The sequence below is a fragment of the Dermacentor albipictus genome, chromosome 8 (assembly GCF_038994185.2).
Source record: "Dermacentor albipictus isolate Rhodes 1998 colony chromosome 8, USDA_Dalb.pri_finalv2, whole genome shotgun sequence".
Classification (NCBI taxonomy): domain Eukaryota; kingdom Metazoa; phylum Arthropoda; class Arachnida; order Ixodida; family Ixodidae; genus Dermacentor; species Dermacentor albipictus.
The window spans coordinates 30,850,940-30,875,485 of NC_091828.1; the positions used below are offsets into that span (position 1 = coordinate 30,850,940).

At 47.0% G+C, this 24,546-nt stretch overlaps 1 protein-coding gene across 2 annotated transcripts in view; it reads left to right on the forward strand.

The window, feature by feature from the left end:
- The window catches only part of LOC135912816 (sodium-coupled monocarboxylate transporter 1-like), a 161,365-nt gene that overhangs the window by 39,663 nt on the left and 97,156 nt on the right, over window positions 1-24,546 (forward strand). For both annotated transcript variants that reach the window (XM_070523223.1, XM_070523225.1), the window contains exons 2-4: window positions 3,930-3,995; window positions 4,580-4,631; window positions 12,151-12,218. In XM_070523223.1, the coding sequence (XP_070379324.1) occupies window positions 3,930-3,995; window positions 4,580-4,631; window positions 12,151-12,218 (186 nt within the window). The remainder of the gene's footprint in view (window positions 1-3,929; window positions 3,996-4,579; window positions 4,632-12,150; window positions 12,219-24,546) is intronic.

Consider the following 24,546-nt stretch of genomic DNA (forward strand, 5'->3'; position numbering starts at 1 on the left):
ACCTTATGTATCAAAAAGGGTACAAATGTATTCGCCGTTCTGTATCGCCCTCCTAGCGGTTATATGGCTGATTTCTTAACATATTTTGATCGTCTTTTGTCACATGCAAATGCTATGAATTATATGCTTACTGTCGGTGGCGATTTTAATATAGATGTCTCGAAGAACTCAGTTACAAGTAATGAATTTTTATCAGTGCTTGAGTGCAACTCTTTTGAAAATGTCATTACTATGCCAACACGAGTTACTGAATCAACAGTGTCATTGCTGGACATGTTTGTTACCAATTCTATGACAGAAGAAAGCATTTCAGGGGTACTAAGTTTTGACATAAGCGATCACTTGCCTATATTTATTTTCCTGAAAATGCACACCAACCCGGCCTATGTGAAACCAGAAGAATTCATGTACCGCTCAGTGACACCTGCAACATTGGAGCACTTTAGACACCGTATCAAGCAATTACATTGGAATGATATTTTGGCCGATGGAGATGCAAACACATCGCATACTAACTTTATAACAACATTTAAAGAACATTACTTTGAATCGTTTCCTCTCAAGACATATCACAGACCAAACAAATCTCGGAAACCATGGATAACAAACTATCTGAAGCGACAGATAAACCATAAAAATAAACTTTACCAGCAGTTCGTTAAAACACGTAATGCGGACTTATGGACTGAATACAAGACTGTTAGAAATAAGTTGAATAAAGAAAATGGCAAAAAGGGACTACTACTACCACATATTCGATCCACAACGTCCAGAGCAACGTAACGCCATGTGGAACAAACTAAATGAAGTACTGAATAAAGGAGCCACTCCCACAAAAATCGAAAATCTGGAAATAGACGGAAAAACGTTAAACGGGACTGAGCTTGCAGAACAATTCAATGATTTCTTCGTGAAAATAGGAAATGCCAGCCACAGCGCACAAACAACAACCGGCATAAATCCGATACCAAACACGCTTTTTCTTAAACCAACTATATATACCAATGCAGTGCAACTCGCGGGAAGCTGGACACATTTCTCACACTTGCAAATCTTGAACCTACTCAAAGTATTTACTTCCATCGGTATAAACCCCCCTGGAAAACTCCATTCTCACGCACTATTTACGGAACGCAAAGGCTTAGCTACACATTACCAAGCACTCTTAACGCATATGAGCAGCAACACATCGAAATCAGAACACTAAATCCCACTAATGTAGTTAGCTTGTTTTTGTAACTGCGCATTCCTTAAATTGTATTGCATTATATAAATGTTGCATGTATCATTGATGCCAATTTGTCTTCTCTTGCTTTATTATATGCCAAAATGATCTCATATGTACAATTTTTCGTACTGGTGTATAATTATTTGCTTTCGCTTGAGTGTTTACTCTGTCACTTTAAATTATTCACTTTTTGCTTGTGTAATTATATGTTTACTTGTATATTTACCCTGTCATTGCTACTACAGGGTGGACGGTGCTTAGTCAAGCTGCAGTACCCGCAGCTTTTTCGCCGTCTCCCCTTTTTCACAAATGTTTTTGTTAGGTGAAAATAAAACACTGACTGACTGACTGACTGGCTGACTGACTGACTTACTGACTGACAGACCATTCACATTTGCCCTTCTGCTCATCTCGGCTCGTCCCGTTACGGCACAATCAAGCGGCCAGACCCTGTCCCCTTGCACTTACGTTTGCCCTAATACGGGACTCGCGAAACGCTATTGCGTTAGTAATCTTCCGGTGTAAAGTGACGGCCACAACCGCGCAAATCATGGCGCCGATCGGATAGCGGCAGTCCGATGTGCAGCAGCCAGTTCGCTCGTACGCTGCCTTGCAGAGGGACACGATGTCGCAGCTTGACATATTGCCAGTCGCTACGTTTGCAGTCCACAAGGCAACAAAGTTGAATCATAGTGCTCGCGAAAAGACTGAGACCAACTCTGACCGTGCAGCTCTCGTCAAAATGGAGTACGTTGTAACACAAGCAGACGACACTTGCTATGTGCCGGAAGTGCTTAAGTGTACTGAAAAATCGTTCTTGTGCATTCTCTTTATGCTACTTTCATTTTATAAAAACAAATTAACTAACATTCCAACTATTACGAAGATCATTTGTTTACCATAAAGTTGGAAAAATTATCGATCACGCGCCCTGGTCAGCCAATCGGATAGCTCGCCCCACTGACGTCATATGGGTGATTTCGGTCATATGGGTAGGGGCGGCTTAAAATTCCGCCGAGCAGTGCGCTGCGATCGGCAGCGATGTGCATTTTTAAAACCTTATAATAAATTACACGCTTTACGCAGAGCACTTAGATGTGTCAATTAATGATCAGAAGGACCTACTGTAACGACTCAGTACGTTTGTAGAAAATCGTCAAAAGCGTTTCAGGGTCCCTCTAAAGCCGCCAGTGACAATCCAGGGTCCAGAAGTCGCCGTCAGTATGACTCGCAGTCAGCCGCCATCGAACCAACTAGATGGGGAGATGTGCGCCGATAAGCGTGAAGGCCACTTTATTCTTTGTAATGCGGAGACACACGTATTGGTTTCCATCATGAGGCCGCAACGAGTGGGAAATGTAACTTAGTTCTGTACGAATATAAGGAATTTCTTTGCGGAAATGTCCACACGTCGACGTCATAGAAGCTTCGTACTCGGAGAGTCTTAGCGCTTTGGCACGCTTGGTTCACATATTACCGCAATGGGAAATCGGTTCGTAGGAACATATTGGCAGAAGCATGAAATCCTCTGGCATTCCACTGGAAAATCGTCGCACTGTGCACTTCGTCAGAAAGTGAAGGCAGTGGAAGAGCCATTGTGTTTACGCTAAATTTGCAAGCACTGGGCTAAGGGCATCCATCACTTGCACTGCGCTTCGAGCTGTTGGTGTATTCGAGTTGCCCACAGGCATGCGAATCGCGTTTATCAAAGAGGAGCATTGTTACAATGTGGCGGTCACGTTCTCTCAGTTCAGCTGGGTGAAGGGTGGAGCATTGTGGTGCCACTCCTGGTTGGGGTTTATTCACAGGGCTTATCCTTGGCAGTGGTGGCCATGCTTCATCCACGGCATTCTTTTCAGCTGATCCATTATCAATACGCGATTTGAACACATTTTGCAGGGGGGTTGAAGCGGTTTCAACAGCAAGAGACTTTGCGGCACGCGTATTCAGTATGCGCCGAGCAGAATTCCTTGATGAGCGTCTGCGACGAGAACGACGTCACCTGACGTCAGCTCCTGCTTCACGATGAGTCAAGCGGTCCCCCACCATTTTCTTCGAGACGGAGAGTTCTCGGTTAACTCTTGGACATTCGTTTGATGAGGCGTCGCGGGGGCCCATGACAGGTTGGACACATACGTTTTAGACTGGCAGTTGTCTGCAGAGTGTTGTGCTGCACTCTGCAGACAACTCACATGACAGACTAACTGTAATATACAATACCGCAGTTATTCTATGAGGCTGCAAAAGCATAATTGGGTTCAAAGAAGAGATAGGTGAGTATCATTAATAGGAGGTCTCATCATGCTGCGATGCAAAAAACGCTTCATGTTGAAAATAAATAGAATAGAATAAATAGAAATAGAATATGTGTAATGCTGCATGATTTATTTAATACGTATGCAGTATCTATTGTGCCTCTCGGAGCAACATCTTTTACGTGTAAAGTACCACAAAGGTTACAAATACGATGTTAGCTGTAGTTATATATAACATTTTTGCATCGCTGTCGATAATACCGGGAAAAATTCAGTACCTAAGTTCCGACGCCAAATGAAATAATCCCTTTGACACTCTCACGTACCTTCAGACAACACTGCAGTTAATGCCTTCCAGATGCTAATTGTTCAGGCTCTAACGCATGCAAATATTGTTAATTATTTCCTAGCTATGCATACTTTAAACCAATACCCATTTCCTGCAGTACATTCGTTGGCGCTTCAACAGAGCCATTTCTCTGACGGCGTGTGTCATCTACATTTTTCTTACGGTAAGTAGATAAAATCATATCGATTTCGCACAAAGTACACTGACAGGCAAAATAACCGAAAATATATTTTCTCAACAATTTTTCACGCTGATATTCTCTTTTCAACATGTGATTTAACTTTGTATATCTACAACACCTCAACTGTATGTATATTTTGCATCGATCATTCTGTGTTATCATTGAGCTTGTAGTTTAGAGGCGCTTAGTAGGGTGAAAAAAATTGGCGACATCATATTCCTCATTAGGAACGCATTCATGTCGTGAAATATTGAATAATGAGTCCTCACGTTTCTATAACAAGTCTCGCTGAACACATTATTTCAATGAGGACGTCCACTGGCCCTTCTGCTTCGAAAACTTCAATGCACAAATTCGAGTAGCATAAAAATTGAGTTGGATGCCGGCTTTTAAACGCGCTCAATGGAATAAGGTCGCTCACGCTCGTAAATCAAAGGTTCGCAAAGCCTAATGCCACGCACATGAAATACTGATTCAGCACTCAGCCCGATCGTATTTGCTAAATAAGCCCAACTATTGCCTGCACACTCCATTTGTTTGTTCATTTGTCGTCATTCTCGTTTCAGCAAAGTACTGGCGCCATCTCTATTTCGGCAGCATCGGTGATGCTAGTCACTGGTACGTATCGAATATTGGGGCAACCGAAAATGGGGGGGGGGGGACATAGCGCAACAGGAAAATATGACCTGAAATAAAATATGTTTAGTAGCAGTGTCTCAATGCTGAAAATATCCCGTGATGCTCCTATGAAGAATGAAAATGTAAGGAATAGGTAAGACAGAATGAGGTTAATTGCAAACAATGAATTGTTCCAAAACTGAGGTAGTTTTTATGAAACACAGTTCAATGATCATATTTGAGAATATTCAGGTACAAATGCAATATGAAGAGTTTGAGAATACTCATGTACAAATGCAATATGTAGTGGAGAAGCCGCGTCGGATAGCGCAAGTGCACACCTTAGTGTCAAATAAATACAAAGTTTCAAAGTTCCAGTGCAGTCGCGCCGACATCCGACATCCTCTCGAATACCGAATTGAACTTGTAGCCAGTCAAGAACATCATTTCCCCGCTCGTTAAACCCACTGGTTATTTTTACGCATGCGAGTGAGGTGGATACCCATGTAACTCTCGCGAATACCAATGAAATGTAAAGGTTATCTACACACACATGGAAAAGTTTCACGCTGGTCACTACTGCTCACACCATAATTATGCACCTAACACATTTGCTTTGGATATAAATGTCGTGGAATATAGTTCAAGTTTATGGTTACAAACTTAGATACACTGCTTGTATTGTATGTATATTATGATAAGGAGAACCTGCTCTGAATTAGGATGGTCAGCCCTCAAAGAGTGCACTTGAAGCACATTGCCACGCTGTTGCTTTGGGGATGGAATGATGTACTCGTACGGTGGACGAGTGGGCAAACGTCGAGTAGGGCCTTCAAAGCATCGGAAAGCAAGACACAGTCACTGTCACCCAGGAGTTCGCCAGGGCCACCATGGTACACAACAAAACGCTGTAAGATGAACAATTTATCGCCACGTGCGATGGCAGACAGAGAATGTTTCGGCATAGCGAGGCAAGTGATGCAGCGCGAAATTAATTCAGTGGTTACCAGCTGTAGCTGATGGAAGTGGGCCTTATATCTTGCCGCAAAGCAATCAGAGGTTCTACTAGGGCACGGAAGGGACTTTGGCGGATAGCATTGTCTGGGAGCTGGGACGCTATAACGTAAAACTATCCCAAACTTTTCAATTCTATTCCAAACTATTACATTTCTGCAATCAGCCCTCCGCTATTGGTCAAGAACTTTTTAGACCACCAGTACATCACCTGCCTGTCACGTGATGTCACGAAAACAGCGATAGCTCCCCATCTCATATGACGTGTACACACTGATTATGCATGATTTGACCAAACAACAGAAAAATAGTTATTTTTTTTTTCGACGCCCTCTGCAATTGGTCAAAATTTTCGGGCTGCACCCACTTCACCTGCCTGTTGTGCGACGTCACAAAACCGCAAAAACTCGACGCGTGAAAGATGCATTAATATGCCGAACAAAACTGAATTTTTCTCTGAATAGCCGCAGGCTGCCCCATTCGGAAAGGAATAAAAGATGGCTGCCGCCGATCGCTCAGGCATCGGCTATCTCGCACCTGCCGGAGAGCATGGGTTTATTTGCGTACGACAAAACTTTTTGCGTGGCCCTGTAATGTTTTTAAGCACTTTCGGCGCGTTTACGACCTCGCTCTGCCAACTCATTTTGACGAGGATCCGTATTAGCTGCAATCTTAACCTTCCGTTGCGTGCCGCCGCGATTTTCGACAAACCACAGCAAGCTAGTAAGGGAAAGTGGACCAATCGCAGACGCCAGTGCCACCCTCTTCATCGGGTTATCGATTTTCAGTGCAGTGGCTCGGCCCCATCGAATCGCCCTCCACTTGAGCGTGCTCTTCGCCTCTTGTCAGCCAATTAGACCAGACAAGCCGCTCAGTAGAGGCAACGTTATTCGTTTGCAAAGCAAACAAAAGTGACCTCCTGTAAACGAGGAGACCATTTGATTGGTCTTTTTAGACGACCCTGCGGGTAACTGCCCGGTGCTTGCGTCAGTGGTTACGCAAATTTAACGTCAAAAGATTGGAATAAAAACATATTGGAATAGTTTTACGTTATACGGCCCCAGATTTCCGGAGTTAGCGCAGGCACAGAAGCCAATGAACTTTTGCGTATAGGTATACATGCCACATCAATAAAATCGCAAGCGCAGTCTAGTGCAGGTCTTGCAGAGACCGGAATGTGCGCACTGGGGGTCGGTGCGAAAAGCGGCGCATATATCGACACGAAGGCCGCGGGCTGCCACGAGCACCCTCTAACGACCATCAGAGCAGTACTTCAGACGGCAAAGAAGGCCGTCATGCATTGCGAAGTGGTTATCCTAGTGGCAAAGAGCGCGGAATGATGAAGCGGTGGAGGGGTGAGAAAGGATGCTGATGAGAGCATTAACCCAAGGATTCTTGCGCGGCTCCGCAGCCATGTTGAGTAGTGCAAATTAGAAAATTGTGAGCTCAAGGAAGGAGACGTAGGCACTGTGAGCTGACACCACTGAGCGTGAAAGGGCGTCGGTATCTGTGTGCTTGCGGCAGGACGAAGACAAAATGCGCATATCGTACTCCAGTAGCTTCAGGGCCCAGCGAGCAAAGTGGTGGGATGGATTTTTGAGGATAGGCTATAAAGAAAGGGCGTGATGGTCAGTTGAAAGGGCGACCGCATAAATATGGCCGAAATTTACGTAGAGTCCAAAAGGTGACAAATAACTTTCTCTGTAACCGAGTAATTAGATGGTTTTAATGAGAGTGCGCCTGGCGTAGGCAACGACATTTTCATCAATCTATTATTTCCGCTGCACGGGCATAGCACCTTGTCCAATGCCACTGGCATCGATGTGGACCTCGTGAGGCCTATAGGACAGAAATGGCACCGGCTCGATTGCGACGTTAGCAGGCGACGCAGCGTTGTGAAGGGATCCTCTTAAGCTGTTGACCCATCAGAAAAATCTGTGTCGCGGCGAAGTAGGTTGCTAAAGATATTTCTCATAGAGGCAACATTTCAAATAACACAGCCAAAATAATAGCACACGCTGACGAACCTTCGAAGTTCTTTTAGATTCTTTGATTTTGGAAAGTCAGTCACTGCGCGAAGCTTTGCTGCCTAAGGAAGAATGCCACCTGGCAATACAACATGGGCAAGAATGGTGCGCTCTAGTGCAATGAAACGAGATTTCATCAAATCCAGTTGGAGGCCCACTTCAGTGAGGCATTGCAGTACATGCTCAAGATGGCAAAGATGCCTATGGACATCCATGGAAAATACCAATACCTCATTGAGGTAGCAGGGGCACCTGTATCATTTGAGGCCCGGTAAAATATTGTCCATGATCGTCTCAAAAGTGGTTGGAGCATTGCATACTCCAAAAGGCATCATGGTGAATCCGCATAATCCACCTGAAGTGAAAAATGTTATTTTCAGTCGATCAGATGTGTCATGGGGACTTGGCAGTATCAGAAGCGCGAACCTACAGTGAAAAAAGACCGCGCCCTCCAAAAGAACCAGGGTGTCATCGATAAGTGACAGCAGGTAAGCATCCTTGCGTGTGATCTTGTTAGACGTCGGTAGCACACGCAGAAGCGAACAATCATCCTTTTTTCGAACGAGAAGAACTAGTGAGCACACGGACTTTTTGAAGATTGGCAACGCCCCACTTCTGCATCCCGACAACCCGGTCATCAATAACACGACCTTCTGAGGCGGATGCACGATAAGGAAGTTGTCGTAGAAGTGCGTGGCTTCCCATGTCGATTTAGTGGGAAACGGTAAATCTGCGACCCAACCTGTTGCTGTCGACTGTTTGGGTCGTATCGCTGTCGAAAGAAGCGCGAGATTTCTGAAGGCCGGCTACACGTTGGTTCTGTTCAAAAGAAGGCGCTCAGACGTCGATGGTGTGGTGGAAAGCGTCGAGAAGCGACTGGTTTACGGTGTGGTCACAAGTGCGCCAGTTTCCACCGAGGTTGATTGGGCAGCAAAGTCATAGATGCAAAGGCTGTCTACACGCCCTCAACGCTATCGGTGCACTCACGATAAACTAAAGTTACAGTGCACGCAAATCTACTGCTTACAAGCATATTCTGGGCTCTATTTCAAGAATGAGGAGAGCGAAGAGCAGCACAGGACATTTGTGGCGAATAAATGCACCAAAGAGCGTAAAGAGGACAGTACCATCTGATATAGCAGCACATGACACAGGAACAAGGACGCAACCGCGCTGGGCAACGGTAGTGTCATCATATACAAGTACGTTATCAGAAAGAGGACGGGTGTCGACACCCTCAACGTGGTGGTGCGCAGAAAGTTCTAGTTAGGTGTGGCAACAGTCAATAGCGGTGCTGTGGCTTGAAAGTAAGCCCAAACCTAAAATGATATCACAAGAGCACCAGCGGAGCACGAGGAACTGAGTGGCATATAGAAGTCCTTGAATGACAAGTCGAGGAGTACAGACAGCCAGAGGCGGTCATATTTTGCGAACTTGCTGATAGAAAAAACAGGTCCAACAATGGCGTCCGAATTTCGCTAAAAATGTGACTTAGTTTTCACGCTCATGACAGATACGGCGGCTATAGTAACAAAGACAACTGCTTTGCTAGGCAGCAGTGACGTTGACTAGAGGGGTTCGAGGACTTGTGTTTTGCGATAAGGTCAAAGTTCGTGCATTTCGAACTTCGGCTATGAGATTTCCTGGTCAGGGTGCCAGGTATGGCGGCTCATTGAATAAAGCGGGTGCCGACGTGGACATGGTGAGCAACGCATAGGTACGATTTGAGCGATTGTGCTTGGGTGGCGCTCTCCGTATGTTTCAAAACGAAAGCATGCGATGACAGCAATGGCGCGTCACGTGAACTGCACTGCCACATGCAAAGCACATCGGAAGATCATCCGAGGTGCGCTACTTCCGAGTATGCTCTGAGTCATGGGTGGATGTTACGAAAATGCAGCCTTTCTGGTAACCGCATAGGTAGCGGTGAGAAAGTCGGTGGTGGTGGTAGGGTTATGTGCAGACACTGGCGTCCGAGGTGCAGTAACTGATGTTGGATCGCAGACATAGGGGATGCCTTGAGAGGCTTCCTTTTGGGTGATGCTGTGGAGCGTAGGTCTAAGGAACTGTCAGGACGGTGGCATAGAAGACACCAAATATAGTGGGCATGCAACATCTGTGCGAACCAATTCCTGCATCTTCAAAAAGCAGGTGCGTGTAGTCAAGTGCGTTAACATGGCTTGATAGGATAGGATGTGGACAACGAGGGCGTCTGGTTTAGAGACGTTGCCTGCGGAAGCAGTTACAGCTTTGGCAAAGCTCAATTGCTTCGACAACAGTGCAAGGACTCTTTCATAGCAATATTTGAGCGCGCAGTATTGAATTATTTTCATGATACGCTTGATGTTATCCTCTTCGGGCATCGAAACGCTCACACGCTTCAAATGCCGACGATGTCTTCCATTAACTTGAAATTTTTGAAAGCATTGCTCTGCGCGAACCTTTCGTACTGCTCGTCGACCAAGTATACACACACGCACACGAACGCACCACACGCGCGCGCCTGCGCGCACGCACACACATGTACTTTTAGCATCAAATGAAAGGCGGACAGCGGAGCGTGTGGCCCAAGCATATGTGAAGGTGTAGTGCGCGCCGTAATCTCATCAGCGTTGACAGGAACTCACATCCGGTGTGGTCGCACCCCGCGATCTACCTTTAGTGAGATAGTTCTGCTTCTGTTCTGGCTCTTACATTTGAATGAGAAATTAAAAATGAAATTATAGAAAATGAAAATAAAAGAGAACAGAAGCTAAAATTTGCAGTTTAAGGCGAATATTGCTGCGCAGCTCACAGAAACCATAAGTGCTATCAGCACGAACAGCGGCGCGCATGGTGGAGTTAGCACTGTCAACGTCATAGATCCTCTCATGGGGTTTGCCGCTTGTGCGCCGCATCCATTATTTCACTCGGAAAACTTGCGCAGCGTGATAGAGCTGGCAGCCGCGGCGGCGCCCGGCGCTGGCCTGTCGAGTGCATTTGGCTGTTTGACTCCCAACCAAGCGCTGTGCGGCCAAATCAGATATGCGCTCCCGTCAGTGGCCATGACTGGGCGGCGCGCATTATAACTTCCCTTTTGTCTCGGTCACGCGCTGCGCTGTTCACATTTCAAATGACGCTGATAGGACGTAATAGAAATGATATAGCCCCAAAACCTCCCGTAAGAGGGAAGTGCTAGGTTGAAACTTGTGCGACATTCAAGTAAGCGTGGTCGATTACCCTGCAACAACTTCGAACCACATTCCTGATAAAAACGGCTCTTCAGAGCATATAGTGCTTTAAGAAAAATAGAAAATGAGCGCGCAAGGGCACGCGAACGCAGAAACGAAAGTCAGACGTTGGCGCTTTCTGCAAATGAAATATTTATTGGAGGTAAGGTTTTACACAAAACTCAAGGGCCACACGCTCAAACAACGAAAAGAAAACACATCCTTCTACAATTATGTACTCGCTACAACGCTTTCTTTAGCGACACTGGCTTATATACAAATGGCTACTATTTATTATTCAATGCTTTGTTTTTGCCGCGCTACGATGGACGTATGAGAGAGGCATACTTCACGGTTCTTTCAAATATGATATACATCGGTGATAAAGCGAGTAACAATACGTTTAGGCGTTGCAATTATGTTAGTATTGGTGGAGTCCGCAAACACCGACACCCGTGCGGCCAGGTGTGAGCTCGCATCATGTTTAACTCCTATTTTCTTGCACTTTCTAATTTAAACTAGTACACGTCTTTGACTGGGCTCTGTAACTACAATCACATGACTCCTTTGTACTATGCGTGTCGTACATTTTTTGAACATGCAGCTTGTGTGACAATAATCCACTGCCGCAGCGGCTTTGGCTTTCTGCGGCTAAGTACGTGGCCGTGGGTTCAATTCGCAGCTAGCTACGCCAACCGAGGCGGAAATTCAGCAGTGCTCGCGTTCTTTACTTAACTTCACGTTGCGAAATAACCCATGTAGTCGAAAGTAACCCGGTGCTCTCCGTTACAACGTTCCCTGTGATGAACTACTGCAATTTCGCGACCTTAAGTATAATAATTGCAGATTACACTAGCAAAACTCTCCTGCTGCACGTTCCAGGCTGTGAAAAGACTGCTACCTTGACAAAGGCATTCGCCAAGCGAATTTCGCCTACGCAAAACGGTGGTGTTAGATTTGTCTTCAGGATTGTTGACAATAAAAAAATACCCCCCCCCCCCCCCGGCACTAATGTTAGTGCGCCAAGAAAGATTCTGTGCTTAAAAAATTGAGTTTCTTTCTGCGTCATCTATTACTGGTCTCGGTAAACATTCTCGCAATCTCTTGCAACATGTCTCGCAAAACCATTGGCTCTTTGGTGGAAGAGTGCGGGTGCTGAATACACAACCACGCATTCTTTGCATGCTAGTCTGAATTCATTGTGTACACAGCACACCGCCATGTATGTTTTGTTCATATTTTTATTTTCACCAAAACCACCTTTTACAGTGTTCAAGGCTCCGTTGTTGTGGTGCAACATTGCCATTGGACTTTCCGGAACAATCTACACAGCATTGGTAAGCAAATTACGTTGTGCTTCTCGCCATATTTAGGTGGTCACATTGGCATGAGTTCTTGTGCACAACCCATATAATTATTGAAAATATTTTTATTTAGCCACAAAAACGCTGTTTCAATGAATTATGTCAACAGTTTTTTCAGTTTCTGCTTTTAACATTATTTGCCTAAAGACTATCTCAATTTCGCAAATATTTCTATCCCGAGAATTCTTACTTATGCCAACTTAGTCTCGCTCTTCATTACGATCACTGTTTCATGTACTGCTAAAGCATAGCGTCATAATAAGTATACAGAGCCTTAGCTTGCTAACCCATCATCTTTTTAGAGCATCCGAAAGTCTCATCATCATTATCATCATCAGCCTGGCAACGCCCACTGCAGGGCGAAGCCTTCACCCATATTCTCCAACTACGCTGGTCATGTGCTAATTGTCGCCATGTTCTCCCTGAAAACTTCTTAATCTCATTTGCCCACCTAACATTCTATCAGTCCCTGCTACGCTTCCCTTCTCTTGGAATACAGTGCGTAACCCTTAATGACCATCGGTTATGTTCCCTCCTCATTGCATACCCGGCCCATGCCCATTTCTATTTCTTTTTCTTGATTTCAACTAAGATGTCATTATTTCGCATTCCTTCCCTCACCCAATCAGCTCTCTTCTTGTCACTTAACGCTACACCCATCATTCCTCTTTCCATAGCTCGCCTCGTCATCCTCAATTTAAGTAGAACCATTTTTGTAAGCCTCCAGGTTTCTAACACTTACGTGAGTACTGGTAAGACACAGCTGTCATACACTTTTCTCTTGAAGGATAATGGCAACCTGCTGTTCATGATCTGAGAACCCAAGCCCATTCGTATTCTTCTGATTATTTCAGTCTCATGATCCAGATCCGCGGTCACTGCTGCCCTAAGTAGATGTATTCCCTTACCACTTCTAGTGCCTCGCTACAGATCGTAAAATGCTGTTCTCTTCTCAGAGTGTTAAGCATTATTTCAGTTTTCTGCAGATTCATTTTTAGACCCACCCTTCTGATTTGCCAGTCCAGGTCAGCGAGCATGCGTTGAAAGTGGTCTCCTGAGTTAATAAGCAAGGCAATATCACCAGTGAATCGCAAGTTACTAAGGTATTCTACATGAACTCTTCTCCCCAATTCCTCCCAATACAGATCTCTGAATGCCTCCTGTAAACAAGCTGTGAATAGCATTGGAGAGATCATATCTCCCTACCTGACGCCCTTCTTTATTGGGATTTTGTTGGTTTCTTTATGGAGGTGACTGTGGAGCCGCCACATAAATATTTCAGTATTTTACGTACGACTTGTCTACACCTTGATTGCGTAATGCCTGCCTGATTGCTGACGTTTCGATTGATCAAACGCTTTCTCGTACTCAATGAAAGCTACATATACGGGTTGGCTATATTCCGCGCATTTTTCTATCACCTTATTGATACTGTGAATATGGTTTATTGTTGGGTAGCCTTTAGGAAATCTTGCCTGGTTCTTTAGTTGAGAGAATCCTAAGGTGTTCGTCATTCTATTGGCGAATGCCTTAGTAGTATGCTGATGAGTCTATAATTTTTCAACTGTTTCGCGTCCCCTTTATTATGGATTAAGAATATGTTGGAGTTGTTCCGAGATTCCGTTACGTTCGAGGTCATGAGGCATTGCGTATACAGGGTGGCCAGTTGTTCTAGAACAATGTGCCCACCATCCCTCGACAAATCTGCTGTTACTTGATCCTCCCCAGCTGTCTTTCGCCTTTGCATAGCTCCCAAAGCTTTCTTTACTTCTTCCGGCGCCACTTTTGGAATGTCACATTCCTCTCGACTATTCCCTCTTCCATTATCGTCGTGGGCGCCACTGGTACTGTATAAATTTCTATAGATCTCGTCAGCCACTGGAACCATCTTATCCATATTAGTAATGATAGTGGCGGCTTTGTCTCTTAACGCATACATCTGATTCTTGCTTATTCCTAGTTTGTTCTTCACTCCTTTCACGCTTCTTCCATTCCTGAAAGCATGTTATATTTTATCCATATTATATATATATACTTCCTTATGTCAGATGTCTTACGCTTCTTGATTAACTTGGAACATTCTGCCTATTTTATTCTAGCTGTAGGGTAAGAGGCTTTCATGAATTGGCGTTTCTTAATCAGATCTTTCGTTTCACGGCGATAGCTTGCTGCTATCCTGCCTAATGAAGTTACAACCGAGTTCTATTGCACACTCCTCAATAATGTCCGTAATATTGTCGTTTATATCTTCCACACTAGGGTGCTCTTCCTGAGTCAAAGCCGAATACCTGTTCTGTAGCTTGATCCGGAATTCATCTATTTTCCCTCTTACGGCTAACCCAATGATCAGCTTCTTATGCACCAGTTTCTTCCGTTCCCTCCTCAATTCTACGCTAATTCGAGATCTTATCGGCCGGTCACTGCAGCGCACCTTGCCGAGCACGTTGACATCTTGTATATTGCCAGGGTTAGCGCAGAGTATGAAGTCCGTTTCATTTTTGGTCTCGCCATACGCGCTCCTCCGCGTCTACTTTCGATTATCCCTCTGGCGGAACAAGGTATTCATTATCCCCATATTATTCTGTTCTGAAAACTCTACTATTTACTCTCCCCTGCTATTTTTATAACCTATGCCATATTCTCCCCCTAACCTGTCTCTAGCCTGCTTCTTGCCTACCCTGGCGTTGAAGTTGCCCATCAGCATAGTGTATTTTGTTTTGACTTTACCCATCGGCGATTCGACGTCTTCATAGAAGCTTTCAACTTGCTTGTCATCACGACTGGATGAAGGCGCCTAGTCCTGTACGACCTTCAGTTTGTACCTCTCAATAAAATTTAGAACAAGAGCAGCCACCCTCTCATTAATGCTATAGAATTCCTGTAAGTTACCAGCTATATCCTTGGTTCTCGTCTCTCCGCTACGCTCCGGTAACACAGGACGGGCCAACTTTTTAGCACTGTATATGCTTCATTTGACCTCCTAACCACACTGAGCCCTACTATATCCAATTAGTTCCCGCAAATTGCTACAATAGCACCGCCAAACTCGCCTCACTAGACAACATTCCAGCGTTAAACGTTGCCAGGTTCAGATTCCAACGGTGGCATGTCCGGATCCAAAGATTCTTAGCGCTTACTGTGGCGTCACAGGTCTAACCACCGCCGTTGTCAGTTGCTACGCAGCTGCTGGGGACTGAGGGGCAGTGTTTTATTGTTGTGTTCATATAGGGGGTTGCGGCCAAGTGCTGCACCAGGGTGGCCAAACCTGCTCTGATGAGAGAGTGCGTTACGGATTCTGGTCACCGGGATCATGCCGCACTCCAGGCTTGTTTATGCAAATTTATTAGGACGTGATTTTTTTTGTCCGGTTGAAAATTGCACGGCACCAGGATTCGAACCACGGTCCTTTTGAACACCAAGCTGATGCTCTACCTCTATGCCGTCGCTGCATGCTTGCGCCATCGCTGCATGTCTATCGCTGCACGTATCCTGCACATACATGCATTTGAATATGCTCTGTCTCTACCGTTGACGACGGTGGCAGCCTACCACCATTCTTTATTTTTAATTTTTTGCATGGGGTCGCATTTATAGTATTCTTTTGATTTGGTCACATATTGAAGCGCCATATTTCCTTTTGTTTTTGATAATAATCCCGCATTCTTGCCTCCTTGCATTTTTCTCTTGTAATTTGATATTTTCTGGTAAGTCAACCTAAGGATGTACCCGTACTTGGTAACCTGCCTATACCGAATCACCACCGTAGCTTACTGGGCCGCGGCAACCGCACTTAGATGGCAACCAGATGGGAAACTGCTAATCTATTTTATTTGAATGCACGTAAAGATTCCAGGGCAGTGAACGGCGTGCCTCCGGATTGGATTGTGGCTTTGACACGCAGAAGACGGAATTTATAACAGTGAAGCCGTTAAGGGATACTTTCCACAAGATCGTGTCCGTGTGTTAGCACAAAACTATCATGATTGCATCTAGCGTCGACGTCTTGTCCCACACCTGGCTCGTTGTCGCCACTCGGTGCTACCGCGCGAACGCGCTAGTGGCAGTGCTCTGGTTTTCGTCGCCGTTATCAATTAAATAACTAATGAATAATTAGGAAACACAGAGACGTAAGTAATTTTACAGCGAAGCTGTTAAGGGCTAGTTGCCCTAGGATTTTGTCCGTGGGCAGACACAAAACTCCTCATACCTGGGCCGATCCTGATTATAGTGCAAAGCCGGGCCGACAGAGGTGAAGCACGCGTTAAGCATTCCCCATACGTAAGCCAATCCCGCAGATAGTGTAATACAGGGCCCACCCACGGCACATGTGAACCAGGTGTAAAGCTCCCCCAAACCGCGCCGATACAATACCGGAATGACGCGAGGTGGAGACGAAGTAGGTGTTAAGCACTCCCCATACATGGGCCGATCCTGAAGGTAGTGCAATACCAGGTGCAGTTCGCCATTAAGGGGCCTACATACACAGCTTTGCTGGTCGCCCTTCTTCACAGACTTGAAGGGCGCTGAATTTAATAAATTTAGCGCATCGAGGTATTATCGGGCGAGGTGTATGTATATATATATAAACGTGAAGAAAGGGGGTTAACTGAGGGGCCCGATTTTTATTAGTCATATCATAAGAAGCCAACAAACACAGACAAGGACAACATAGGGGAAATTACTTGTGCTTAATAAATGAAATAAAGAAATGATAAATTATTGCAAATTCTGAACCTTACCCACAACCTTACCCGCCTTCCGAAGTCGCCAAATATGCTGAAGATTGCCGTCAGTGGGCACGTGCCCTGGCTAGTGAGACTCAAGAACGTCAAAAGACAAGACATGACCGTGCTCATCAACCACCACACAACTTTGCTCCTGGTTCGCTTGTGTGGCTTTGAATACCAGGCCACATTCCTGGCCTTTCTTCCAAACCCCTGGCGCGTTATCACGATCCATACCGTATCAACGAGGCCACTTCACCGGTCAATTACATCGTCGAGCCACTCACCGCGTCAGCAGACCTGCGTCGTCGTGGTCGAGAGACTGTGCATGTCAACCGCCTGAAACCGTATTACGACCCGCTCATCTTCTCCGCGCCCTGAGTCGCCAGGATGGCTACGCTTCACTCCGGGGGCATTGTAATGAAGCAGACGCGCCGCTGTGTATGTGCCATCTGAAGAGGAAGACGAAGGGCCGTGCCGTGATCGCGAGCGAGCCCGGTGCTACGGGCCAACCTTGCAGTGCCTTGATATACATAGCGTTCCACAACGTTGTGAACGACAATAAACCTCGTCGCATTTAGTGGAGGTTGCTGATATCCTTCGCCTCGCCCTGAAGCTCCGCACTCGAGCCCTGCCATATATATATATATATATATATATATATATATATATATATATATATATATATATATATATATATATATATATATATATATATAATCATATAATGAGAAGCCAACAAACACTGACACCAAGTACAACATAGGGGAAATTGCATGTGCTTAATAAATAAAATAAAGTAATGATAAATTAATGGAAATTAAAGTAGATGAAAAAACAACTTGCCGCAGGTGGGAACCGAACCCACAACCTTCGCATGTCGCGTGCGATGCTCTACCAATTGAGCTACCGCGGCGGCGTTTCCCCATCCACTTTCTTGGGTATTTATGTGTACTAGTAGAACCCTGGGAGTGTTAGCGAGCGCCCCCACTCACAGACCTTGGCGGCGGATGTGGAACGTCTTTTTTGCCGCAGGCGTCACGAGAACGTGATCTTTTCGGGTGAAGGCAACTGGTCAATAAACCCACATATGCTACCTGAAGGCATCAATGTTGCCGGATTCGAGACCCTCGTTAAGTAATAAAGGAGAAGAAAGTTGTTTTTCATCCACTTTAATTTCCATTAATTTATCATTAGTTTATTTCACTTATTAAGCACATGCAATTTCCCCTATGTTGTACTTGGTGTCAGTGTTGGCTTCTCATTATATGATTAATAATTATCGGGTCCCTCGGTTAACCCCCTTTCTTCTCGTTTATATATATATATATATATATATATATAGCGTCGCGCAAATCAGCTGGGCTTCGATTTTAAACCTAGAAAATAATAAAGAGAGAGAGCGATAGAAATCTTAATTTGAAGCAGTGACTGGTCAGTCGATCTCGGAGGGTCCCTTATTCATTGAAGCCTCTGGCTTCGATCGCCCTCCGGGCGACGAGTTCTGACCAGGTCCGGCTAGGGGATCACAGCCTCCCATATTTCAGCGAGGAGATGTGGGTCTGTGTCTACTGCTAATAATTGTGTCGCTGTGCTGCTTGCTCGGGTGTTCATGCATTGCAGGAGGAGATGCGCCAGGTTATCTGGCACGTTACAGTGTGGAGAGGTGCAGCTGTGTAGCCTCGGGTGGAAATGATTCAGTAAGCTTCCGTGGGTAAAGTTATTGCTCTCGAGTCGCCTGTAGTCGGTGCCTTCATTTCTCATTTGTTTTGGATGTGGTGGAGGGTATAACCTGGGTCCAAGCCGAGTGTGCTGCAGTAGTGCTTGGTAAGTTGACGGTATTGTTTCCGTTTCATCCACTGATTTGGGTGGGTGGGACATGTCCAGAATGTCGTGCGGGGAGGCCCGGTTGACGCTTGCGCTGGCCTCGAGTCCCTCGTGTCCCACATCCCACATGATGCAGGTGCAGGGGAGAGGAGTGTCGCCACGTTTCAGTATGCTGATCGCCGTGTCGCCAGTGGGAACCCAACCCACAACCTCCGTATTACTTGCGCGCTGCGCTAAAGATTGGGCCACGGCAACAGCTACCAAACCGTCCACTAACTCGGGCAATTATCCTTCCTAAAAGTGTGTTTTTTGACCAGGGCTAGATCTGGGATTGTTAGCCGGTGCCTCTCAGAGCGATGGTGGGAGGATGGGGAACAGCCGACCCATAACGCTACCTAACACGTGGACTTAGGAGAGCGGGGACGTGGCTAAAAGACATTGTATGCTGCCCGACGACATCCGAGCTGATTATATATATATATATATATATATATATATATATATATATATATATATATATATATATATATATATATATATATATATATATATAAAAGCGAAGAGGGGCGCTAGTTCGTCGAGCACTCCTGCTCAGCAACGGCTCTCGTGCTTGGAAGCTGTGACTGCCCTGCCCGTCGACGTTGCGCTGCTCCGAGCTCTGCCAAATAAACACCTTTAGAATTGGTGGAGGTGCGGGAAACGCTCAGGCGATCATCCTAGAACTCCGGTCCCGTACCCTACACCCTACAATCTACCATGCCCCAAGACGCCTCCCAGCAAACGCCTCCTCCTTCACCCACTGCGTGTCCCGGGGTGCCTCGTCATCGCGACCTTCCTATCTGCACTGGAGCGGACGACACTGACGTCAACGAATAGCTCACGGCGTACGACAGGGTAGGGGACCATAACAAGTGGGACGAAGCGGCCAAACTGAGCCATGTTCTGTTGTACCTCGCTGGAGTGGCCAGCCTGTGGTATAACAACCATCAAGCAGAGATCCAGACACGGTCGAAATTTAAGACTTCCCTCGCCGATGTATTTGGTCGCCCTGCTGTTCGTAAGCTGCGTGCCGAGCAAACGTTTGCTAGAACGAGCTCAACAGCCAGGCGAAACATTCACCAGCTATATTGAAGATGTCCTGGACCTATGCAGGAAAGTCGATTCGACCATGGCGGAGTCTGATCGAATCCGAAACATCCTGAAGGGCATAGAAGACGACGCCTTTAACACGTTGCTGGCCAAAAGTCCACGCTCTGTGGCTGAAATTGTCACACTATGTCAGAGCTATGAGGAACTCCGCAGGCAACGGTCACTGACCCGCCAATCTCTACCGTATGACGAACTCCTCGCTGTTTTGGCTGCCATGTCCAACCAGGCAGCGTTGCTCGCAGAAATCAAGGCGTTCGTCCACGAGGAAGTTGCCCGGCAACTCTCGTTGATGGATTTTGCACAGCCGGAGTCGGTACACGCGCCTACACCAAGTTTTGCGCTTCCGCTTCGCCGCGTCATAGCGTAAGAACTGCACGAGGTTTTGTCTGAGCACCACCAGCGTGTTACTGCGGCTGCGCCTCACAGCTACGCCGAAGTCATGGCCAGGTCCCAACAGATCCCGACAGCTGTGCCACTCAGCTACGCGGAAGTCGTCACACAGCCTCAACAACTCCCTCAACGGGGACCTCTCACGTACGCCGAAGTCCTCGCTATGCCCCGACAACGGTCTGCTATAAAATCACTTCACCAGCCGCCATGTTCAACGCGTCCTTCCACATGGATGAGACCTGCCGCAACGACTCGGTGGCGTACAGCGGACAATCGACCGATATGTTTTGCGTGCGACTATGCAGGCCACGTCCCACGCCACTGTCGTCGCGTGCAGTTGCCTAGCGCTACACCAAGTGGGCCAAGTTCTTTGGCGGGTTCTCCGCACCCTTATTACGACGATGAACCTCGGGCTGCGTCACCACCATTCCGCCGGTCCGCCAACATCCACCGCTTAACTTCTCCACGCCGACGCTCCCCATCACCGATGCGGCCTCGTCCCGAAGCTTGGGATGAGGAAAACTAATCGTCGCAGTCCATGAGGCAAGGGCTGCGACTGCATCGAAACGTGGAAATCTTCAACGTAGCCCGACCAATGTGATAGACGTGTTAGTTGAAAGTGTGCGCACATATGCCCTCGTAGATACCGGAGCCGCTGTATAAGTTATGGACGCAAAGATTTGTCGCTTCCTTTCAAAGGTTACGACGGCCATTGCTGGACTCGCCCTCCAAACAGCAGGCGCACAGCGTATTAACCCGATTGTGGCGTGCACCGCTCGTGTTCTCATCGAGGACGTTGTATACGCCATCGAATTCATTGTGATTTCCTCGTGCTCCCACGAAGTTATCCTGGGGTGGGACTTTCTCGCCCGCCACGATGCCGTCATTCATTGCGCACGGGCCGAACTAGAACTGTCGCCGATCTCAGATATGACGCTTGCCGATAATGCTTCTTTCGCGAACAAACTACTCGTCAGGCGCGACACAAACGTTCCTCCCAACTCGTCAGTGATTGTATCAATGCATTGCAGCAGCCTTTCTGACGCCATCGCACTACTTTCTCCGTCGGGCCACTTTTCTACTCGAACAGGCCTGGTGCTGCCTTTTGCGACTGTGAACGTCAAACAGGGCTCCACAGCTATTTTTGTAACCCTTTCTCATACCCTGTGATGATGCTTCAAGGCGAATGCCTTGGCCACGTGGAAGTGATCGACGCTGTACGAATTACGGATGTTCCCGAAGAAACGTCCTGCGCCAGTTATAACACGCTCGGCTCTGTCTCTACGTAGGACCTTTAGCCCACAGGTGTGTTCGATTGATCTGTTGCCGATGGCCTCACCCCACCTCACTGTTCGCAGATTCTGCGCATCTTAGAAGAATTTCGTTCTTCATTTGATGTCGGGCAACCTTCCCTGGGCCGCGCGTCTGCTGTCACTAACAATATTGACATTGGCTCCCAACCACCATTGCGGCAACGACCATATCGCGTCTCTGCCACAGAACGTCGTGTGATTAATGAGCAAGTGGACGATATGCTTCGCCGCGAAGTGATCCGACCCTCGAACAGTCCATGTGCATCCCCTGTTGTCCTTTTTACGAAAAAAGACGGCTCGGTACGGTTCTTTGTAGTCTATCGGCGCCTGAACAAGATCACTCGCAAAGATGTATACCCGCTGCCGCCAATCGATGACGCCATCAATAGTCTACAAGGAGCGGAATTCTTTTCATCTCTAGATTTACCCTCCGGCTATCGGCAAGTATCGGCCGACGTCGATAGGCCGAAGACAGCCTTTATCACACCGGACGGCTTATAAGAATTTAACGTCATACCGTTTGGACTTTGCAATGCGCCAGCAACCTTTGAACGCATGATGGACACAGTTCTCCGCGGTTTGAAGTGGCACACGTGCTTATGTTATGTCGATGACGTTGTTGTTTTTGCCTCCTACTTCACCACGCACCTTCAACGCCTACGGCGTGTTTTGACGTGCTTAGAAAACGCTGGCCTTCAACTGAACCTAAATAAGTGCCGATTTCCAGCGCGGCAGCTCACGATACTAGGTTACGTCGCCTCGAAGGATGGAATCCTCCCCAATCCAGACAAACTGCGTGCCGTAGCTGAATTTCCTAAACCGACGTCCGCCAAAGAACTGCGCAGTTTTGTAGGTTTGTGTTCCTACTTCAGGCGCTTCATTCGCGATTTCGTCGCCGTCATATCGCCCCTGAGGAAGTTCCTTGGCAGCAACGAACCTCACCATTCGTGGTCGTCCGAGTGCGACGAGGCGTTCACTAAGCTCCATGGTTTGCTCACGTCTCTTCCCATTTTGCGTCACTGCGACCCAATGGCACCTGTTGAGGTACACACAGATGCCAGTGGTGTTGGCCTCGGCGCTGTCCTAGCGCAGCGCAAAGAAGGGTTTCCTGAATATGTTGTGGCATATGCAAGCCGTATGCTTACTAAAGCCGAGACCAATTACACCGTCCCGGAAAAAGAACGCCTGGCGATCATGTGGGCGCTTACCAAGTTCCGGCCCTATTTCTATGGTCTACAATTTGATGTCGTCACGGACCACCATGCACTATGCTGGCTGTCGTCATTGAAGGATCCCTCAGGCCGTCTCGCCCGCTTGGCGCTTCGCTTACGGGATTACGATATCCGCGTACTGTACCGCAATGGATGCCAGCATGCTGATGCTGACGCCCTCTCACGTTCTCCCTTCCCAGATGACAATGCCTGCTGCGCAATATCCCAGCTTCACGTTTCTTCCGTCGACATTGGGACCATCGCTTCTGAGGAGCGCAAAGACCCCTGGGTTGCCTCCATCATAGACTGCCTTGCTGATCCGTCATCGCAGCCAACTACTCGTGCATTGCGCCGTCAAGCTGTCCATTTCGTGATTCGCGACGACCTGCTTCACCGACGCAATTACACCTCTGACGGCCGCCAGTGTTTATTAGTTGTACCTCGAAGCCTGCGTTCGGAAATCTGCGCATCGTTCTACTCTGATCCAAAGTGTGCTCACTCGGGACTTTTAAAAACCTACCAGCGCCTCCGACGACGCTACTACTGGCGAGGAATGTACAACTACATTCAAAAGATTGTTCGCTCTTGCCCCGACTGCCAGCGCCGAAAATCTTCACCCCACCACTCGCCAGCTGGTCTGCAGCCTCTACCCTGACCTATCCGGCCGTTCGGGCGCGTTGGCATCGATTTGTGTGGGCCACTTCCCTTGACGTCGGTTGGTAACCGCTGGGCCATTGTGGCAGCAGACCACCTTACACGATACGCTGAAACCGCCGCTTTCCCAGCAGCTACAGCGTGCGATCTCGCATCATTCCTGCTTCGCCGATTCATCCTGCGGCATGGTTCACCTCAAGAACTGCTCGATGATCGCGGACCCGTCTTCTTGTCGGAAGTAGTTGAAGCGATTCTCAAAGAGTGCCATGTTGTTCACCCTACGACTACGGCGTACCACCCTCAAACGAATGGCCTCACAGAACGCTTCAACCATACGCTCGGCGACATGCTTTCAATGTACGTTGCCTCCGACCACATGAACTGGGATGCCGTTCTGCCATTCGTTGCCTATGCGTTTAATATATATATATATATATATATATATATATATATATCCTAAGTTTAGCAGGTGCAGAATACAGGAAAGAATTCCTTCCAAAGCTATAATACGCGGCCTCACTAATATGGGCAGCTGGCATGATCAACTGAAATGGTCGAGTGCGGAGATAAGCACAGCTGATAGCAACCGGCTGCTTGAATAAAACGTTAGCAGTGAGATCTCACATACTCAGAGCATGAATAACCACTTTACCAATCTGCCTTTTACGTGAACGTGCGGAAACGCATGGGGAGGCTGAATGACCTTATAGATTTTGTCACAGGCTGTCGTGAACCAAAAAAAGGAAACTGCCCCAGAAGTATGAGGAGTTTTACAACGCAAGCGTTCAGGAGGTTAATGGTGCCGTCCGATGCAGGAGCAAACACTAAACGATTGGTGGGATGCCCATGGACTCGTTCTCTGGAAGGCCATTTGCCGCTGCATTCTTGACGCTCGTTAAGAGTGAATAATCGGCATAGCTGCAATATTCCCGCTACGATTGCAAACATATTACAACACAATATGTCAGTGTCAGAAAGCTGAACAGGGGCGGTGCACCGCGTTTTGGCGTAAGACTGCACTCACGATTACAAA